The following is a 17,566-nucleotide window of genomic DNA, read 5'->3' on the forward strand; positions in this document are numbered from 1 at the left end:
GTGGGAGTGGTGGAGGAAACACACACAAAAAAGGGGGAGGGCTTACAAACTCCTTGCCATTTAATCAGCCTTTTCACTTATTGCAGGTTACCAAATGAGAATAAACACAGAGAACAGGCTTTGGTGCAGTTGTGCATATGCACAAACTTGGGTTAATTTCAGGGATGGGAAATAGGGATAGTTGGTATAGAATGTACTATTCCTAGTAACATTGCAATTGGTTTTCATTATTTATTCCTTATAGTTCGTGAGTTATTTGGTTTCCTCTTCTACCTCTTCTCAGCTCTCAAATGGGGGTCACTGACCCCTGCAGGCATAAAACTATGCTCTGTGAGCTTACAATTTGATTGTTATTGTTACTTTTTACTACTTATCTTCCTATTAAGCCCCCCCTCATATTCTTATTCCAGTCTCTCATTCAAACCACTGCGTAGTTGCTAGGGGGAAATAAGACCCTAGTGACAGCTCCTAAAATACCAAGCTGGAAAGTTGCTGAACAAAAAGCTAAATAACTGAAAAAAACATAAAAATGAAGATCAATTGCAAGCTGTATCAGAATATCACTGTCTACATCATACTAAAAAGTAGTTTAGAGGTGAACTACCCCTTGTAAAAGGGTGGTTTGCCTTTAATTTAACTGTTAGTATGTTATAGAATTGCCAATTCTAAGCAACTTTTCAAACTACCTCTTGTAAAAGGGTGGTTTGCCCTTTTTTTAACTGTTAGTATGTAATATAATGGCTAACTCTAAGCAACTTTTCAATTGGTCGTTATTATTTCTTAGTTTTTAAATTATTTGCCGCCTTCTTCAAACTCTTTGTAGCTTTCAAATGGAGGTTACTGACCCCACAGCCAAAAACCTATTGCTCTGTGAGGCTACAGTTTTGTTATTGTTAATTTAAATTACTTTTTTTCTATTCAGTCCCTCTCCTATTCATACACCAGAATCTCATTCAAACCACTCCCTGGTTGCTAAGGTAATGTGGACTTCAGCAATGAGATAGCTATTATAACTCAAACTAGAGAGTTGCTGAACAATTATTGAAATAATTAAAAAAGCTACAAATAATAAAAAATGAAGACCAATTGCAGATTGTCCCAGATGATCACTCTCTATATAATACTCAAAGTTAACTCAGAGGTGAACAACCCCTTTAAACACTATGAAGTGCTGGCTTAGGGTAATACACATACACACACTTAGGGGCACATTTACTAATCCACGAACGTCCGAAAAGCGTCCGAATGCATTTTTTTCGTAATGATTGGTATTCTGCGACTTTTTCGCGAATTGTCGCAAATTTTTCGAGCTCAATGCGAAAAAGTCGCGACAATTCGCGAAAGTCATAATGGCTATGAAAAAGTCGCGACAATTCACGAAAGTCATAATGGCTATGCTAAAGTCGCGACAATTCACGAAAGTCATAATGGCTATGAAAAAGTCGCGACAATTCACAAAAGTCATAATGGCTATGAAAAAGTTGCGACAATTCACGAAATTTGTAATGGCTACGAAAAAGTCGCGACAGTGAGGAAAACATTGCAAAACATACGAAAAAGTCGCAAAATGTTCGTTTCCAATCCGATTTTTTCCCATTCGGGATTCGGATTCGTGGATTAGTAAATCAGCCCCTTAGGGTACAGGCACATACATTCCACGTGTGCTGCATAGGATAAATACATATTTGGGGGTACAAGTAAAGATATCAGTGCTACTTATGACTGGCTACAGATCCTGGGAATAGTAGTAAATGTAAAAGGCGGCTTAGTCCTGAGTCACTGAAAAACACATGGGGTAAATAATAATGCCAAAAAACTGGTATGCACCCCAGTGAATAGTTAAGGGTAAGGGCAGGGGCACAAGGGGAGATTAGTCGCCCAGCCACAAATCTTTGTTGTCGAGGCCGACTAATCTCCCCACAATGCCATCCCACCGGCTAGAATGTAAATCGCCGGCGGGATGGCATACACATCAATGCGATGTCCCGCAGTCGCCCGAAGTTGCCTTGCGCGACAATGAAGATTTGACGCTGGACGACTAATCTCCCCGTGTACCCCTGCCCTAAGGGTGCAGACACATGGAGCTACTAGCAGCAGCTACTTCTAGTGGCTACTTAAAGGAACAGTAACACTAAAAAATGAAAGAGCTTTAAAGTACTAAAAATATAATGCACTGTTGCCCTGCACTGGTAAAACTGGTGTGTTTGCTACAGTAACACTACTATAATTTATATAATAAGCTGCTGTGTAGCCCCGGGGGCAGCCGTTCCTGCACTGGTAAAACTGGTGTGTTTGCTACAGTAACACTACTATAATTTATATAATAAGCTGCTGTGTAGCCCCGGGGGCAGCCGTTTCTGCACTGGTAAAACTGGTGTGTTTGCTACAGTAACACTACTATAATTTATATAATAAGCTGCTGTGTAGCCACGGGGGCAGCCATTCCTACACTGGTAAAACTGGTGTGTTTGCTACAGTAGCACTACTATAATTTATATAATAAGCTGCTGTGTAGCCCCGGGGGCAGCCATTCAAGCTGGAAAAAAGGAGAAAAGGCACAGGTTACATAGCAGATAACAGATAAGTTCTGTAGAATACAATAGTGTTTTATCTGTTATCTGCTATGTGCCTGTGTCTTTTCTCCTTTGAATGGCTGCCCCCATGGCTACATAGCAGCTTATTTATATAAATTATAGTAGACTTTCTGAAGTAAACACACAACTTTTACTAGTGCAGGGCAACAGCCCATTATATTTTAGTTACTTTTATACACTTTCATTTTTTGGTGTTACTGTTCCTTTAAATAGACAATGCTGATCATTTACTGATAACAGTCTAACACGTGTTTTAGCAGAGGCAATTCTCAGTATTGTCTATGACAGGGTATTTTTTGGCATTAAGTAGCCGTGAAAAAGTAGCTGCTACTAGTAGCTCCATGTGTCTTCACCCTAACAATCTATACATCACCAGCATAGTTAGCAAAAACAAAACAAAAAAAAAGGTAAAGTCACACTGGGGCCAAACAGGGTGCCAAGACATACACGAGCAGATCCGCTCGCTTGGCGATGTCGCCAAGCGAGCGGATCTTCCCCCGATATCCCCACCTATGGGTGGGCGATATCGGGGAGCATTTAGGTAAAAAAAAAAATAATCCGATCGTTTGGCCCTGGGGCCAAACGATCGGATTATGTGGGTAGCAATGGGGCAGTCGGATCGGGGACCACATCAACGAGCCGATGCGGTCCCCGATCCGACCGGATTTTCTAACCTGCCCAATCGAGATCTGGCCAATTTCAGGCCAGATATCGGTCGGCCAGGCAGCTCTGCTCTCCCCATACACGGGCCGATTAGCTGCCGAATCGGTCCAAGGGACCGATATCGGCAGCTATAGTCGGCCCGTGTATGGGGACCTTTAGGGTGAAGACACACAGAGCAACTATTAGCAGCTACTTGTCACGGCTGCTAAACACCAGAAAATCCCCTGCCATAGACAATGCTGACAATTGCCTCTGCTAAAACACATGTAGGGACAATTATCAGTAAATGATCAGCATTGTCTATTTTAGTAGCCACGACAAGTAGCTGCTACTAGTATAGCTCTGTGTGTCTTCACCCTAATAGTCCAGTATAGGAAATTAGCATTCAGTATACACACAGAAGGACCTTTTGGCAGCACCTACTTGTATGAGTTTTAAAATTAACATCAGCTTACAGCTTCACATTAAGGGAGAATGTTTGCTCCGGCTCTAGCGACAAATCACGTTTGCCTTAATCTTACTGACTGCCAAATGGTTGCTATAGGTTACTAGACCTGGATCAAACTTTGTACTTCTCGCTTTATTCAGCTCTTAAATTTTAAAGGGGTTGCCAGTGACATAACTACTCTGCGCCGGGCCCCCCCTGCAAAAAAAAAAGGGGGGGCCCATTGCAGAGTAGCAAACTTAACTGGCCCCCTGCCCTGATGCGTCCCCCACAGGCTCTCTCCACATATAAATCACTGCTTGTTACACCAGAGTGTTGTTCACCTTTAAACTGACTTTTAGTATAATGTAGAGAGTGCTATTATGAGACAGTTTGCCATTGTCTTCACTTTTTATTATTTGCCATTTTTGGATTATTTAGCTTTTTGTTTAGCAGCTCTCTAGTGCTAGAATTATCTCAGATATCTGGTTGCTAGGGTCTAATTTAAGTTAACAACCAGGCAGTAGTTTAAAAGAGAGACAGGGATATGAATAGGAGAGACCCTAAATAGGAAGAGAAGTAATAAAAAAGTAAATATAATACAATTTTAGCCTCACAGAGCAGGGTTTTTTCGGCTGCCGGGGTCAGTGACCCCCATTTGAAAGTTGGAAAGAGTCAGAAGAAGAAGGCAAATAAATAAAAAACTATAAAAAATAAAACATAAAGACCAAATTAAAAATTGCTAAGAGCAGGCCATTTTATATTTACCTGAAGGTGAACCACCCCCTTTAACTGGTTTTCAGTTTCAAATTACCTAGGGAAATAGGACTAAGCAATGATGGACAGCGGGATGGCGATCATTTGGGAAATAAAAATGGACGGCTCTTAACACACTGTAGAATAAAAAATAAATAAATGACCAAGTACTCGTCTTTTATTTCATTTACATATATTGTCGTCTTTTCAAATATGCTTACATTATCTACATAAAATATCTACACATAGATGTGCCTATTTGTATGTACACAAATATAAAGTGTATATAAGGACATGCATCCGTGGAAACACATGTGAATATATACACGGGCATATAATGGGGAGGGAGGTGCGTATATGTCTAGTTATACACACAGGGGAAATAGATGTGTGCATATCTATGAACACATAAATATGTATGTACATATGAACACATACATAGATATATAACTTACACACAGTGTCATCCTGACGGCAATCCCACTTGTATAAATAGATATTTTATCATCATCATCATCATCATCAAAAAACAAACATTTGGGGGGAAAGGCCTCATGAGAACTGAGTCATTTTTACACTGTTCCTTTAAAAATGCATAAGCAAAACAAAAATCTGTTTAATATGTCTGGGCTATGAGGGCTCAACGTAAATACTATGTTTCATTAATAGTTAATGTTATGCTAGGCATTCTTTCCATGTATTTCTTCTCCAGACAGATAGGTGCCAGTACAGTGTGTGCCGAGTGTCCATCACTTTGCCCTTTCTGGGAGACAGTCTCTAGGTTTTTGCACAAATCCACATATGCAATAAAATACCCAAACATATTATTTAATGTAATTGTGTGTAACAGGATCACCCTCTGCCAGGGCCGGAACTAGGGGTAGGCAGAAGAGACATGTACCTAGGGTGCAACAGAAGGGGCATTTGGCACATCCCTCTCTCTGCCTGCCTACCTCTGGTTCGGCTTTCTTTAACTAAAGTTGCCAGTCGGCTGGGGGAGTGGCAATTCAATGTGTGACGTCACACCACCCAACAACCCCCTCCCCGGCATCACCTCACTGTGGTGGGGTGGTTGCCTTGGCACCCAGAGAGTTGGCAAAGCACTGTCCCTTGCTGTTCTGTACAGGCAGTAGTCGGACAAAACATAAAAAAAAAGCGTTGTTTACCTTAAAATTAACTTTTAGCATGATGAAGAGAGTGCTATTCTGAGACAATTTGCAGTTGGTCTTCATTTTTTATTATTAGTGTTGTTTTAATGATTAAGCTACTTGTGTAGCTCTCCAGGTTGGAATTTCAGCACCTATCTGGTTGCTAGGGTCTAAATTACCCAGCAACCAGGCAGTGGTATGAATGAGAGACTGGAATATGAATAAAAAAGGGCCTAAATACAAAAATAATTAAAAAGTAGTAATGACAATAGTTTTTTTGGCTGACCCCCATTTGAAAGCTGGAAAGAGTCAGAAGAAGAAAGGAAATTTGAAAACTAAATAAAAAATGAAGACCAATGGAAAAGTTGCTAAGAACTGTCCATTCTATAATATACTAAAAGTTAACTTAGGTGAACTACCCTTTAATTTACTGATGCAGCAAGTGTCCCTGATGTTTGTCTGCTCAGTGACAAGAACCGAGACGAGAAGCTTCAGCAGACACTTCTTGCACCAGTAACAAATGTTGGCATTCTTTGCAGACCCTGCCTGGATGCAAAAGTAGAGGACACAATTGTTACACATTTGTGATATCAAACGTGTACAACCGCTAATATCATAAAATCTAAAAATAAAATTTTATACTGCAGAAGTGATCAGAACAGCATTTTTACATTAAATCATATGGGTGGGTATTAATCAACTTCCCCCTCTCGCAACACTAACATTCAAATCACAGCATGGTTTCAAGGCTTATAGCCATGTATATGTATGTGTGTGTGTGTGTATATTATATATATATTATATATATATATATATATATATATATATATATATATATATATATATATAGTGAATAATGGAACCCCTGTTGTAAATTCTAAGAATATTATACGTCACCAAGGAGTTTTATGACGATATAGGTCATGGAACACTGGGGTGACTTCTAATATCCTCATATTTTACAACAGCGAGTGCATTATTCTTTATAATACACCGTTCCAGTGAGTCATGTGACAGAAACTACATCACAAAGCACCGATTATAACTGACGACATCAGTAAGCACCGTTTATAAGGATATAATTTCTGGATATTTGTGACTCTTGTGTATATATTATATATATATATATATATATATATATATATATATATATATATATATATATATAAAGCAAGACAGTGAGCCGCACACACAGGGACTTAGTTAGAAAACAAAAAAATTTTTATTAATGAAAAAAATCCAACGTTTCGAGCACCAACTGTGCTCTTCCTCAGGGACAAACCACGTGGTTTGAAGAGCACAGTTGGTGCTCGAAACGTTGGATTTTTTTCATTAATAAAAATTTTTTTGTTTTCTAACTAAGTCCCTGTGTGTGCGGCTCACTGTCTTGCTTTATACATGTTTTTTGCAAGCACCCGGGGCAGTTGATTACTATTAGGGTGTGCTCTGTTTTTCTCTGTATATATATATATATATATAAATATATACACACACACATACAAGGTCCTAAAGCAGACCCTATCCATACATGCATTGGCTCTGCCATATTTGATGCATCCATGCCAGCAGGATGGTCCCCATTACTGTTATTAAAACACACTTAGGCAGACTGGGGGCCAGCAAATACACTAAGGACAGATCTGATAGAGCCTGATAGTGGACTTTCCAAATCATGTATTTGGGAATGAAATGACACATTTGTTTCTATCATGAATTGGATGGACAGGAGGTTGCCTACAGAGGTAGGATACCCTATTCACAAGTTACAGATTCCTATACTTATCAAGTACAAGGGTGTGGCTCAGTCAACATAGGAGTCAACAAGGAATATATCGCATAAATGAGCATGTTACAGAAAAAGGGAAATAAAACCCCAAAACTACATAAAATGCTAAGAAGTTCTACATTTTGCTGCTGCGTTATTATTTTTTCTTTTCCAAAGGGATTCCAACCTGAAAAGCTATTTTAGAAGTAATATCAAAAGCGTTGTTCATGATTCAACATATTTACTACAACAAACCACCTGAAACTATGATATGCATAAAAGATTCACAAAAAAGTTGTGCGGGGAAGATTGGGAACTGATGTTAAATGAATGCAATACTTGGATGTGAAAGTGCTATATCGCAAGGAGGGGGTGCCTTCTTTTTTTTTTGTATTTTTGTTTTTTCTTTAAACACAAAACTACAATTCGAGCAGTTCCTCAGTGCATGAAAATGTGATGTCCTCGTCCGCTGGGGGGGGAGAGGGGACCAACTAGGTTTCTCTGGTCGAACCAAATGAAATCTACTTTACAAGCTCACAACGAGTTCTTCATAAAGGAGTTTGCATTAAAACTGCATGCTGGTCAAAGAAACATGGAGAAGAAGACAGTGTCATGCTGTCAATATGACATTGGCAATGATATTTTTTTTTTGTCCTTAAAATAAGGCAGGGGGTTGTAATAGTTACACATTACAAAAGTCAGGAGTTCGCTTTCAGCATGAATGATTGAGATGGCCGGCTCCAAGGACTTGTGGGCAATTTTCCATACCAACCGATAGGCTGTCCATATTACGCCATGTATATGAAGGTGTTAATGTCGGATTCGTCTCTCTTGATGTACTTGTGTTCTATGAGCCATTCAATTTGCTCTTTTATCATTTTCTTCTGTGGCAAAAACATGTTTTTTAAAATTTCTACAAGTTCAGTCTGGAGCTGGGCGTTAGTAATTTTCTTCCTCATCTTCATGATTTGAATAATAGCCTCCTGGAATGGGAAAATAAGGGTGTTTACGCATGACCCGAAAATATATATATATTAAAAATAGCCCTTGGCATTTCAAGTGCACAAAGGCCCAAACATCCCCAATAAATAGTGACTGTCTATGGCATCTTACAGCAGCCCCTCCGGCATTTGTCAAAACCCACATGTAGCTAAACACCATTTGAAGGGCCACAGGTTGACCATCCCCGAAGTAAAACAAATATACTTGCATTGCTGCTAGTACAGCCTACACTGAAGCAGCCAGGCCCAAATTTGTGGAAAGGCCACAAAGGCCCAGGCTTAGGGTAACAACTTTAGGGATGGCCCTTCAATCCTATATTTAGGCTGCCACAATGCTGAAATGTGTGCCTTAATTAATGGAAGGCAGCATCTCCTTCCCATCCAGTGACTTCCTTTTTTTTTTTCAAAGGTTTTTATTTATGCATTTGTAACATAAAACAACATTAAACATAATGACATTGGTTCTACAAGCGAATTCTGTTCATGTCAGGATATATACAGTACATTGACTTATATAATCAGTAACAACCTACTCAAGGTAATGTTAAGGCTTCCGTCAGAGAGGGTGAAGTGGACTCTGGGGTTCTCAGTGGGATTCGGATTCTTTGGGACAAGATTATGTGATGCTATTCCATAGCCTCGACCCATCCTCCCCATACTTTGTCATATTTTTGGGGGCATCCCCTTGCTGTGTGAGTTGTATCAGTGGCAGAAGGGCTTTAAGTAAATTGAGCGAAGTAGGGACTGTCGGGGGAGAGTGTGCCATCCATTGCAAGAGGATACATTTCCTGGCATAAAACAATAATGTTCTAAAGAGGATGCGCGATGCTGATTTAGGAATAATATCATCTATAATGCCAAATAAACAAATCTTGGGATCGAGTATTTTAGGTAAAGATGTTGCATTTTGGATGTGGTCAAGGACCTGGTCCCAAAAGTAGTGTATTTGTGGGCATAACCACATTAGGTGAAAATAGTCGGCTTCAGGGGCACCACATTTAGGGCACTGAGGCGAATCACAAATTCCCATTCGATATAACCGTAAGGGGGTCAGATGGAGTTTATGAATGATTTTGAATTGGATTAGTTTGTCTCTTGTAGAGATCAAATAGTCATAGGCCCTGTCTGTCGCTTCCTCCCAGTCTTCGTTGTGCAGCTCCGGTATGTCTTGGCACCAAGCTTTTTGGGCTGTGAGAAAGGGCGATTGGAGCGTAGAGAGGAGCAGAGAGTATACTGTGGTGATCAGCTTTTTGGGGGAGGGGTTTCGAAGGGTGGTTTCAAGCTTAGTAAGCACAAAGGGGACTATGGTTCTTTGGAATTGGTGTCGGAAGGCCTGTTGGAGTTGTAAGTATGAGAACCAGGGTAATAGGTCTCCAGTATCTATGTGTTTGATCTGGCTCCTAGGTAGCAGGGCCCCAGCATTGGTCACATCTCCCAGTTTACGTATGCCCCAGTGCGGCCACACCCAGTATGGGGCAATTTGTTGGAAGTTGGGTAAGTAGGAGTTTCCCCACAATGGCAGGCCCGGGGATAGGATTGGAGGTTTCAGTTTGTATAATTGTAATATCTTTTGCCATGCTTTGTAGGGTGTCACAATGACTGGGTGGTTGGTTAGGATATCTAATGGTTTACGAAATGGGATATACTTCAGAGACTCCATTGAGCTAGCTAGGGTTGCCTGGAGTGGAACATTGGGGTTAGTGAGATCTGGGGAGAACCACCATTGGACGTAATAGACCTGTGCTGCTAGGAAGTAAAATTGCCAATGTGGGAGACCTAGACCGCCTTCCGTGATTGGTGCTCTAAGTTTGGCTCTGGAAAATCTGGGAGGTTTGTTGGCCCACAGAAAGGCAGTCTGTGCTTTATCTAGAGGGGCAAAAAATTTGGGTGGAATGGAAATAGGTGAGTTGTGGAGAATATAGAGAAATTTAGGAAGGAATATCATTTTTAACAGACTGATTCTACCCCAGATGGATAAGGGGAGATTGGCCCACACCAGCAGCTTCTCTTTCATGGCTTTAAGAATGGGGTCTAAGTTGTTGGGGATGAAGTCGCTCAGCTCTTTTCTTATTTGGATACCCAGGTATTTAAATGTGTCAACCCACTGCAAGGGAGTAGGAGGGAAGATATTTGGATCAATATTTGAGTCTATGGGGAATACGCTGGATTTTTCCCAATTGATTCGCAGGCCGGAGAAGTCCCCAAAGTTTTGGACTATGCCTAGGACTGTCTGTAGTGAGGCACCAGGGGAGTCCAAATACAGTAAAACATCATCAGCATATAAAGATATGCGTTCCTCCACAGCCCCCAGTTTGAGACCTGTTATGGCTGCAGAGTGTCGGATCAGAATGGCAAGGGGCTCTATTGCTAGGGCAAATAGGAGAGGTGACAGTGGGCAACCTTGCCGGGTACCTCTAGCTAGAGAGAACTCTGGGGATAGGTGTCTATTTACCATAACCTTTGCTGTTGGTGCTTCATATAGCATTCCCACCCATTTAACAAACTGCTCACCCAGGCCAAACCTCTCAAGGAGTTTCAGGAGATAGGGCCATTCGACGGAGTCGAAGGCTTTGGCTGCGTCAAGTGAGACTACTACACGGGAACCTTTGTTGGTGTGGTCGGCATGGATATTAGTGAACAGCCTACGGATGTTTATATTGGTGGATCTGTTTGGCATAAAGCCTGTTTGGTCAGGCTCAATTAGTTCCTCAACTACTAGTTTCAGTCTGTTAGAGAGGATTTTTGCAAAGATTTTTGCATCTACATTGAGGAGGGAGATAGGTCTGTAAGAGCCGCACTCCAATGGGTCCTTACCATCTTTGGGGATGACCACAATAAGGGCCGTGTTAAAGGAGCGAGGTAGTTTATTATTTTCTGTTGCGTCAAGCAAAGTTTTGTGGAGCCAGGGGGAGATAAGTTCTGCAGATGTCTTATACCAGTCAGCAGGGAATCCATCTGGGCCTGGTGTTTTATTGAGTTGAAGCGAGGTTATTGCCTCCTCTACCTCCACTAGTGTGATGGGACTGTTGAGTTGGGCCCTAAGTAGTAGGGATAATCGGGGGATGGGGATGGTATCCATGTAGTTTGATAGCTGCAGTGGGGTATAGTTGGCTTCAGTGGTGTAAAGCTGTTTGTAGTATTGTGCAAAGATATTGGTTATGTGGGATACCTCAGTAATTATGTCCCCATTCATGGATGTGATCTTAGTGATGGTGTTCGAAGGGGCTTGGGCTTTGGAGAGATATGCAAGGATTTTGCCATTTTTTTCCCCTTGATCAAACGTTCTCTGCGTAGCATAAAGCAGCTTTTTCTGTGTTAGTTTAATTCTGGTCTCTTCTAATGCGGTTTGTGCCGCCCTAAAAGTACGTAGGGTGTCTGGGCCTGTATGGATAATGTATTGTTTCTCTGCTTCCGTTAGGTTATTTTGTCTCTCCTCTAGTTCCTCTTTTGCCTTTTTCCTGACCCCTTTAATTGCGGAGGTGAGGGCACCCCTAAGGGTGGCTTTCCCAGCCTCCCACACTACATCAGTAGGGGCAGTTCCAGGGTTTAACTCCCAAAATTCTTCTAGAGCCCTATTGTTAGTTTCTTTAACACTTTCATGTGTTAACCACAGGGGGCTAAGTCCAGTGACTTCCTTTTAACTCTAGCTGTACTAACTATACAACTGTGTACTCACAACAGCTGAACATTAAAGATGCCATACTGGCAGAATCAGTCCAACTATCATAAAAGTCTATGGTGGGGTATTTTTTTCTGCTTTACTCCCCCCTTCCTATGAGCTAGTAAATAGCACAGGGAGCAAAACGTGCCAGCACCTCTGCCCTAAATGTCAGTGTTGGACATGGCTCCCTTTGTGACTCCCATCTAATAGCCAGGACATACTGTACCTGTGTCCTTAATATCCTTAGCTGCACAATGCCTTCATTCTCTTCTTCTCGCATCCTTTCCGTGGTCAGCTGCAAGCGGCCGATTAAGTTGATCTTACCCCGTTTCTGAACCTTTCCATTTTTTCTAGGATTAGAACACACAGTCATGATGAAGTGATAAAACAGTAGCACTTAGTGATTCATTGGGAGCACCTTCCTGTCTAACTGTGCCAGATTGTGGGTAAAGGGAAGAGTGGGGGATTCCAATTATTGTGCTAGTGCAAAAGCACGTTTTACCACCACTTTCCTGGACATTCCCATTATAGGCCACAAATGACTGACAAAGCCAAAGGTAACATAAGGCCATGGAGCCACAAAGTCACCACTCAAGAGTTTCTGCTTGTAAGGGTTTGATCACATTTAGGGAGGGCTAGGCAGGAGATAAGGTTATGGCCAACCTGCCTATTGAAGCTGGCAATATTGGTCCCTTGGACTGATTCTGCAGCTTAAAAAATTCAGTCTGATTGGGGACCGCATCGGCTCGCCTATTCCAGTCATTATAATTCGATCGCTTGGCCCCAGGGCCAAACAACCAAATTAGCCTAAATTCCCCGATGTTGCCCATCCGTAGGTGGGGATATCGGGAGAAGAGCCACTCGCTTGGCGACCTTGCCAGGCGAGCAGATCTTTATGTGTATGGCCACCTTAAGAACAAGAGAAGCTTTTACAGAGCTGAACCTGGCAGATTGACACAGAAGCTAGGGGAAACAGTTTATAATGTACCTATGGATATCTGCATTAGACAAAATAAAGGTAAAGTTGCCCTGTAAATGAAAGCCGGAGCAGTGCAAGTAGAATGCTTATAGATCCACCCAAGGTGCACAGACATTCAGCAGTGTTTAGTGAAGCAGCTATTAAACAAGATACCAAGCAGCATTAAACATGTAAACATGACTTACATTAGGCTGAACTCCTGATTTACAGAGAAGAGGGTACCCTCTGTGAAGTCTTTTGGGGAATTTACCGTCGGTTCATAGGATAATACTTGGCGTTTCAGCTTTGGAAATGCTACAAGAGACTAAACAGAGAAAATGAAACAATTGTAAGCAGTTATGCCAAGGGCAACCCAAAATCTAGTCAGCCTTGGAGTGCCTCTGCCCCTATACAGTCTGCAATTTACTGAACAGGCCCCCAGGTGATTAAGAACCAAACACTTGGATCCCACATAGAACACGTACATGGCAATGATTTGGCTGGCTTACCATGCAACAACTCACAGCCATGCAGGTTCAGTTTAGCCAATGACACACACCGATACTAACACATTTACACTTACCCACAGAGTTCTCCTAAGCTCAGCATCAGGTAACTCTGTTGCCAGTTTAAGATTTTCAAAGCTGATTTTTTCTCTCGGCCTTTGGTTCCAAGCAAACAGAACTGCCAGCTGGAAAGTGGTAACTTCCAAGTCGTACTGGCCAACCTCATTCTTAAATGTTATCTGTAAAACAGTGGCGTGCCATCCAGTTCAACATTACAGGACTGGTCCATTATACAAAGAGAGAGAGAGATTCTGAAAAAGCACCAAAAACTTTGCAATAACAAATTACACCCTAATGATCTGGCTGACTACTTTGAGACTCAAATAAAATGTAACAGTAGTTGCCTGTCCTCAGGCTGCCTTTAGCCTGCTTCCTCCCAATCCCACAATTCCCTGCACATGTGATGTCAATAAGGAAAGGAAAATCACAGTGCAATGCATTGTGGGTTATGTAGTTCCTGCAAGCTGTGGAGAAGTTGTTACCATTTGTAACGTCAATGTTTTAGCCCCTCCTCCCCTGCCAGGATTTCAAATGATGCAGAAAGAAAGAACTTTTTTGCAGCTGGATTTGAACATAAAAAATTGAATTTATTCATAATTTTTAAAGGAACCGATTACAGTGATTTACTAGGAATTTCTGTGTTTTTTTTCTTTTTTTAAGTGCTTTATACATGGAAAGCCCTTAGCAACTCAATTCACTAATATGCCGTGCAGAGCAGATACTCACAATGCCATTGGACATAAGATGGTGCCAGTGAAGCTTTCTGCCGCTGTGGTTTTTCTTGTAAAACTCCTCTACTTCAGGAATGAGGTCCTCGAGCTCAGTGGGAAGGGACACAAATACCTTTTCCGAGCTCCGTGACCAAGCACCGGCATTCAAAATTTTAATATTCACAGAGTCAGCTGGCCATAATTAAAAAAAAAAAAAAAAGCAGGTAAATAAAATGCACTGTTGAAGAAGAAGATAGTTAATTAATTTACTCTATCCAGATAAATACCCCGTATAAAGAACTTTTAGTCCTAGTAAGGACTAGACATGTGAAAAGTGCCACACACTGTCAATTTAACAAAAAACCCCCAATACAAGTGCTTACCAGCCTGAAAATGAGGTGTTTTTGGTCCTGATTATGGAAGTGGAAGTAAGGGCAAAAAATAAACAATGGTCATATTTATAATGAGGGTGGGCTCAGCGAGTAGCACTTCGGCCTTACTGGGGTGGGGGCCTTATTTTGATTCCGGCTTGGGCACCATATTCTCCCCATGGGTTTCCTCCATTTATAGAAGGGCCACCACACCAGGATACCCAAGGGAAAATCTCATTTATCGACCCACCCCCCTTCCATGTCGCAACTCTCTCTCCCTTACTCAGCAAGTCTCTTTTTCTTAACATTCTCACCTATTTTCTGGTGCTGCCACTGATCTCTGCTCCACCATTCAGTCAATGGCACAGCTCCTCACTCAGCATACCTGACCCCCAGGGCTGAAGGTAGTGGAGGCAGCAGAGGTATATGCCTAGGGTTCTAGCTCCCCCTCTCAGCTGTGACCTAGGCACGTGCCCCTTCTGCCTACCCCTAGTTCTGGTTTCCTCCCACACCCACAAAAAAAAAAAAAAAAAAAAGAACAGGCAGGTCTTTTGGCTCCTGATAAAACTGATCCTAGTGTCCTAGGGGCATGGCCTTATATGAATGGTATAATCTCTGTAAAGCACTGCAGAAAAGTGTCAGCACAATATAAATACCAGGAAATAATAACAATTGTTTTAAACCCAATTCCAAACTTACCTGGCAGGGCTAATTTATTATTTTTATGCATTTCTTTGAAAGCCTGGTTTAAGTCTTCTGATACTTTGATGTCCTGGAACATTCTGGCTAGTTTATTTACATAATCAGCTGGCATGCCCACCTCCTAAAAGATATACACAACAGAACAAAGAAATGTAGTATGTTACACAGTGAAAGATTCTTGCCCTACAGATATTTACTTTACCAGCGACTAGCTACCTGCAATCAGTCTACTATGGGTTTCCCTAAACTTGCTCCATTTACAGTGCCCACTGTTTGGGCACTGTCTAATGTCAGTTTGAACAGCTCAAGTGATAGTTACCCTGAGCCACTCCACCATGTTTTCTTCTATTTCACTGTCGGCGGAGATATCTAAAATGAGGCGGCGTGTCAGGTGAGCCTTGTGGTACCTCATGAACACATCCTTGTTCTGCACATATTTTAGCACCAACAGCTGCAGGGGAAAACAAATACAGTCCGTTATATTTTTTTTTATTCCAGTAATTAATTTATTCCAAATATGTTTACAGGTAGGAAATCAGAAAAGAACATGTAAATTGAGTTTAACCCATTGTCATTCAATTCTATCGGTCTATTGGTGTTACATCAAGGGTGTAGCTCTTCTATGGTTTTCTGCAGTATAGCACAGTTGTAACCAACACCATCTCTTAACCTGCTGTATAATGATTGGTTTCAGCCCCTCTTACACATATCAGAGAAAGATCTCTCTCCTTCATAACAAGCCTGAGTTGGGAAGGGTGACACGTCATTTTCTTATAGAGTTTTTGCGGCTATGAGCATCTGTGCCACTAGCTTGCTGTTGTCTGGGGGCCTTAGTGAATTAATTGGTTTGCCTAAAAGGTAAGTTGAGTTTCTGCTGTTTCATATTCAGTCTCTATACAGCCTACTTAGTCCTACAGAGCCCGGTAGGTGAAGGAAGCTGGTGTACTGCTCATCAGATGCCAAATGCTGAATAACGTTAAGGTTACCATTTACCTTTGAATGCAACAAAGCCCAAATCATAGTGTAAGAAGGACACAAAATGTGTTCTGTACATACCACTTCCTTCAACTTTGCCTCGATTTCCTCAGAAGTCAGTTTCTTACTGAGTGGCGTTTTCCGTAACAACATATCACAATAGTTAGCGAGCAACTCTGGGCACTTGGACTCCGGCTGTGTTTTCAGACCCACCCTTAAATGAGAAAGAATCCCATAATAAGAATAATGATTGTTACTAACACCACATTTTGGATTTATAGATCCAGGATGCTCCTACCAAAATAATATACATTATATTGTCATAATGGGAAGAGGTACTATGGAACCTTACCTGTACATCAATTTATTTCTAACCCCTGCCCTTATCTCTACCCTTGTCTGAGGATCTATCACGACAGCCCTCGCCTCTCCCAGCTATTCTTAATTTGTTCCTTATAAATAAGTATAACACAAAATCATTTAGCCTGAGAAATATATAAATCAAAGAGAATAACAATTAAAGACACATGTGACTTACCCTTTCTGCTTTAGTGGCAATTCAAGTTTAAATATTGTTGCATCATTTACAACAGCTTTGTATGCCTGAAATAAAGGGAAACAGGGAAAATTTAAACTGGACACTTAATGCTTGGCAGAAATGTAATATTTATTGAATTGGCACACTGGCACAGATCTCTGAAGTCCAATGCAATGATTACACCAGGTTTTATTTTGTATGTATATTTGTGCAGTACATATATTAACAGCTTCTCTAAAGATGCAACAATTTTTCTTTCAGATTTGACCTTATCTCGGTGACACCCTCTTTCTCTCTTTGTCCATAATATAAATCTCATCCCAAAGAACCTATATACCTATTATAGGGCACAACTGAGATTAACGAGCTAGAATGGGTCCACTGAGCACCTATTATCATACAAAATGCAGAAACAGTATCACATATTTATTTCAATTAAACGTCATTAACCTGTAAATCAAATTGCCACAAAAACAGACGTTAAATTGTTTGCACATATATCTACATGTATGCATCTATAAAAGTTATGTTTTAATTGTATCTCTCTTTACTCTCCCCCTCCATGAAATAGACGGTTCAGTACAACATCATTTTTATACAGTCCAGCCAATGAATACTTGGTATGTCAGTAATAGGACCATGGTGCTACTCTATTGGAAGCTTGGCCACACAACCACTGTTGCTCTCAATTCTGTTTACAAATTCTAATTTCCATAGAAATTATTTTCTGTGCC

General features: G+C 41.1%; 1 protein-coding gene across 1 annotated transcript in view; it reads right to left on the minus strand.

Moving 5' to 3' along the window:
* Positions 1-7,730: 7,730 nt before the first annotated feature.
* The window catches only part of cul5 (cullin 5), a 28,332-nt gene continuing 18,496 nt past the window's right edge, over positions 7,731-17,566 (minus strand). The window contains exons 11-19 of the mRNA NM_001079368.1: positions 16,833-16,897; positions 16,376-16,508; positions 15,639-15,770; positions 15,317-15,440; positions 14,263-14,438; positions 13,554-13,715; positions 13,177-13,295; positions 12,239-12,362; positions 7,731-8,333 (exon numbers count right to left, since the gene is read on the minus strand). Of these exons, the coding sequence (NP_001072836.1) occupies positions 8,139-8,333; positions 12,239-12,362; positions 13,177-13,295; positions 13,554-13,715; positions 14,263-14,438; positions 15,317-15,440; positions 15,639-15,770; positions 16,376-16,508; positions 16,833-16,897 (1,230 nt within the window). The 3' untranslated portion in view covers positions 7,731-8,138. The remainder of the gene's footprint in view (positions 8,334-12,238; positions 12,363-13,176; positions 13,296-13,553; positions 13,716-14,262; positions 14,439-15,316; positions 15,441-15,638; positions 15,771-16,375; positions 16,509-16,832; positions 16,898-17,566) is intronic.

Source organism: Xenopus tropicalis, chromosome 2, assembly GCF_000004195.4.
Source record: "Xenopus tropicalis strain Nigerian chromosome 2, UCB_Xtro_10.0, whole genome shotgun sequence".
Taxonomy (NCBI): domain Eukaryota; kingdom Metazoa; phylum Chordata; class Amphibia; order Anura; family Pipidae; genus Xenopus; species Xenopus tropicalis.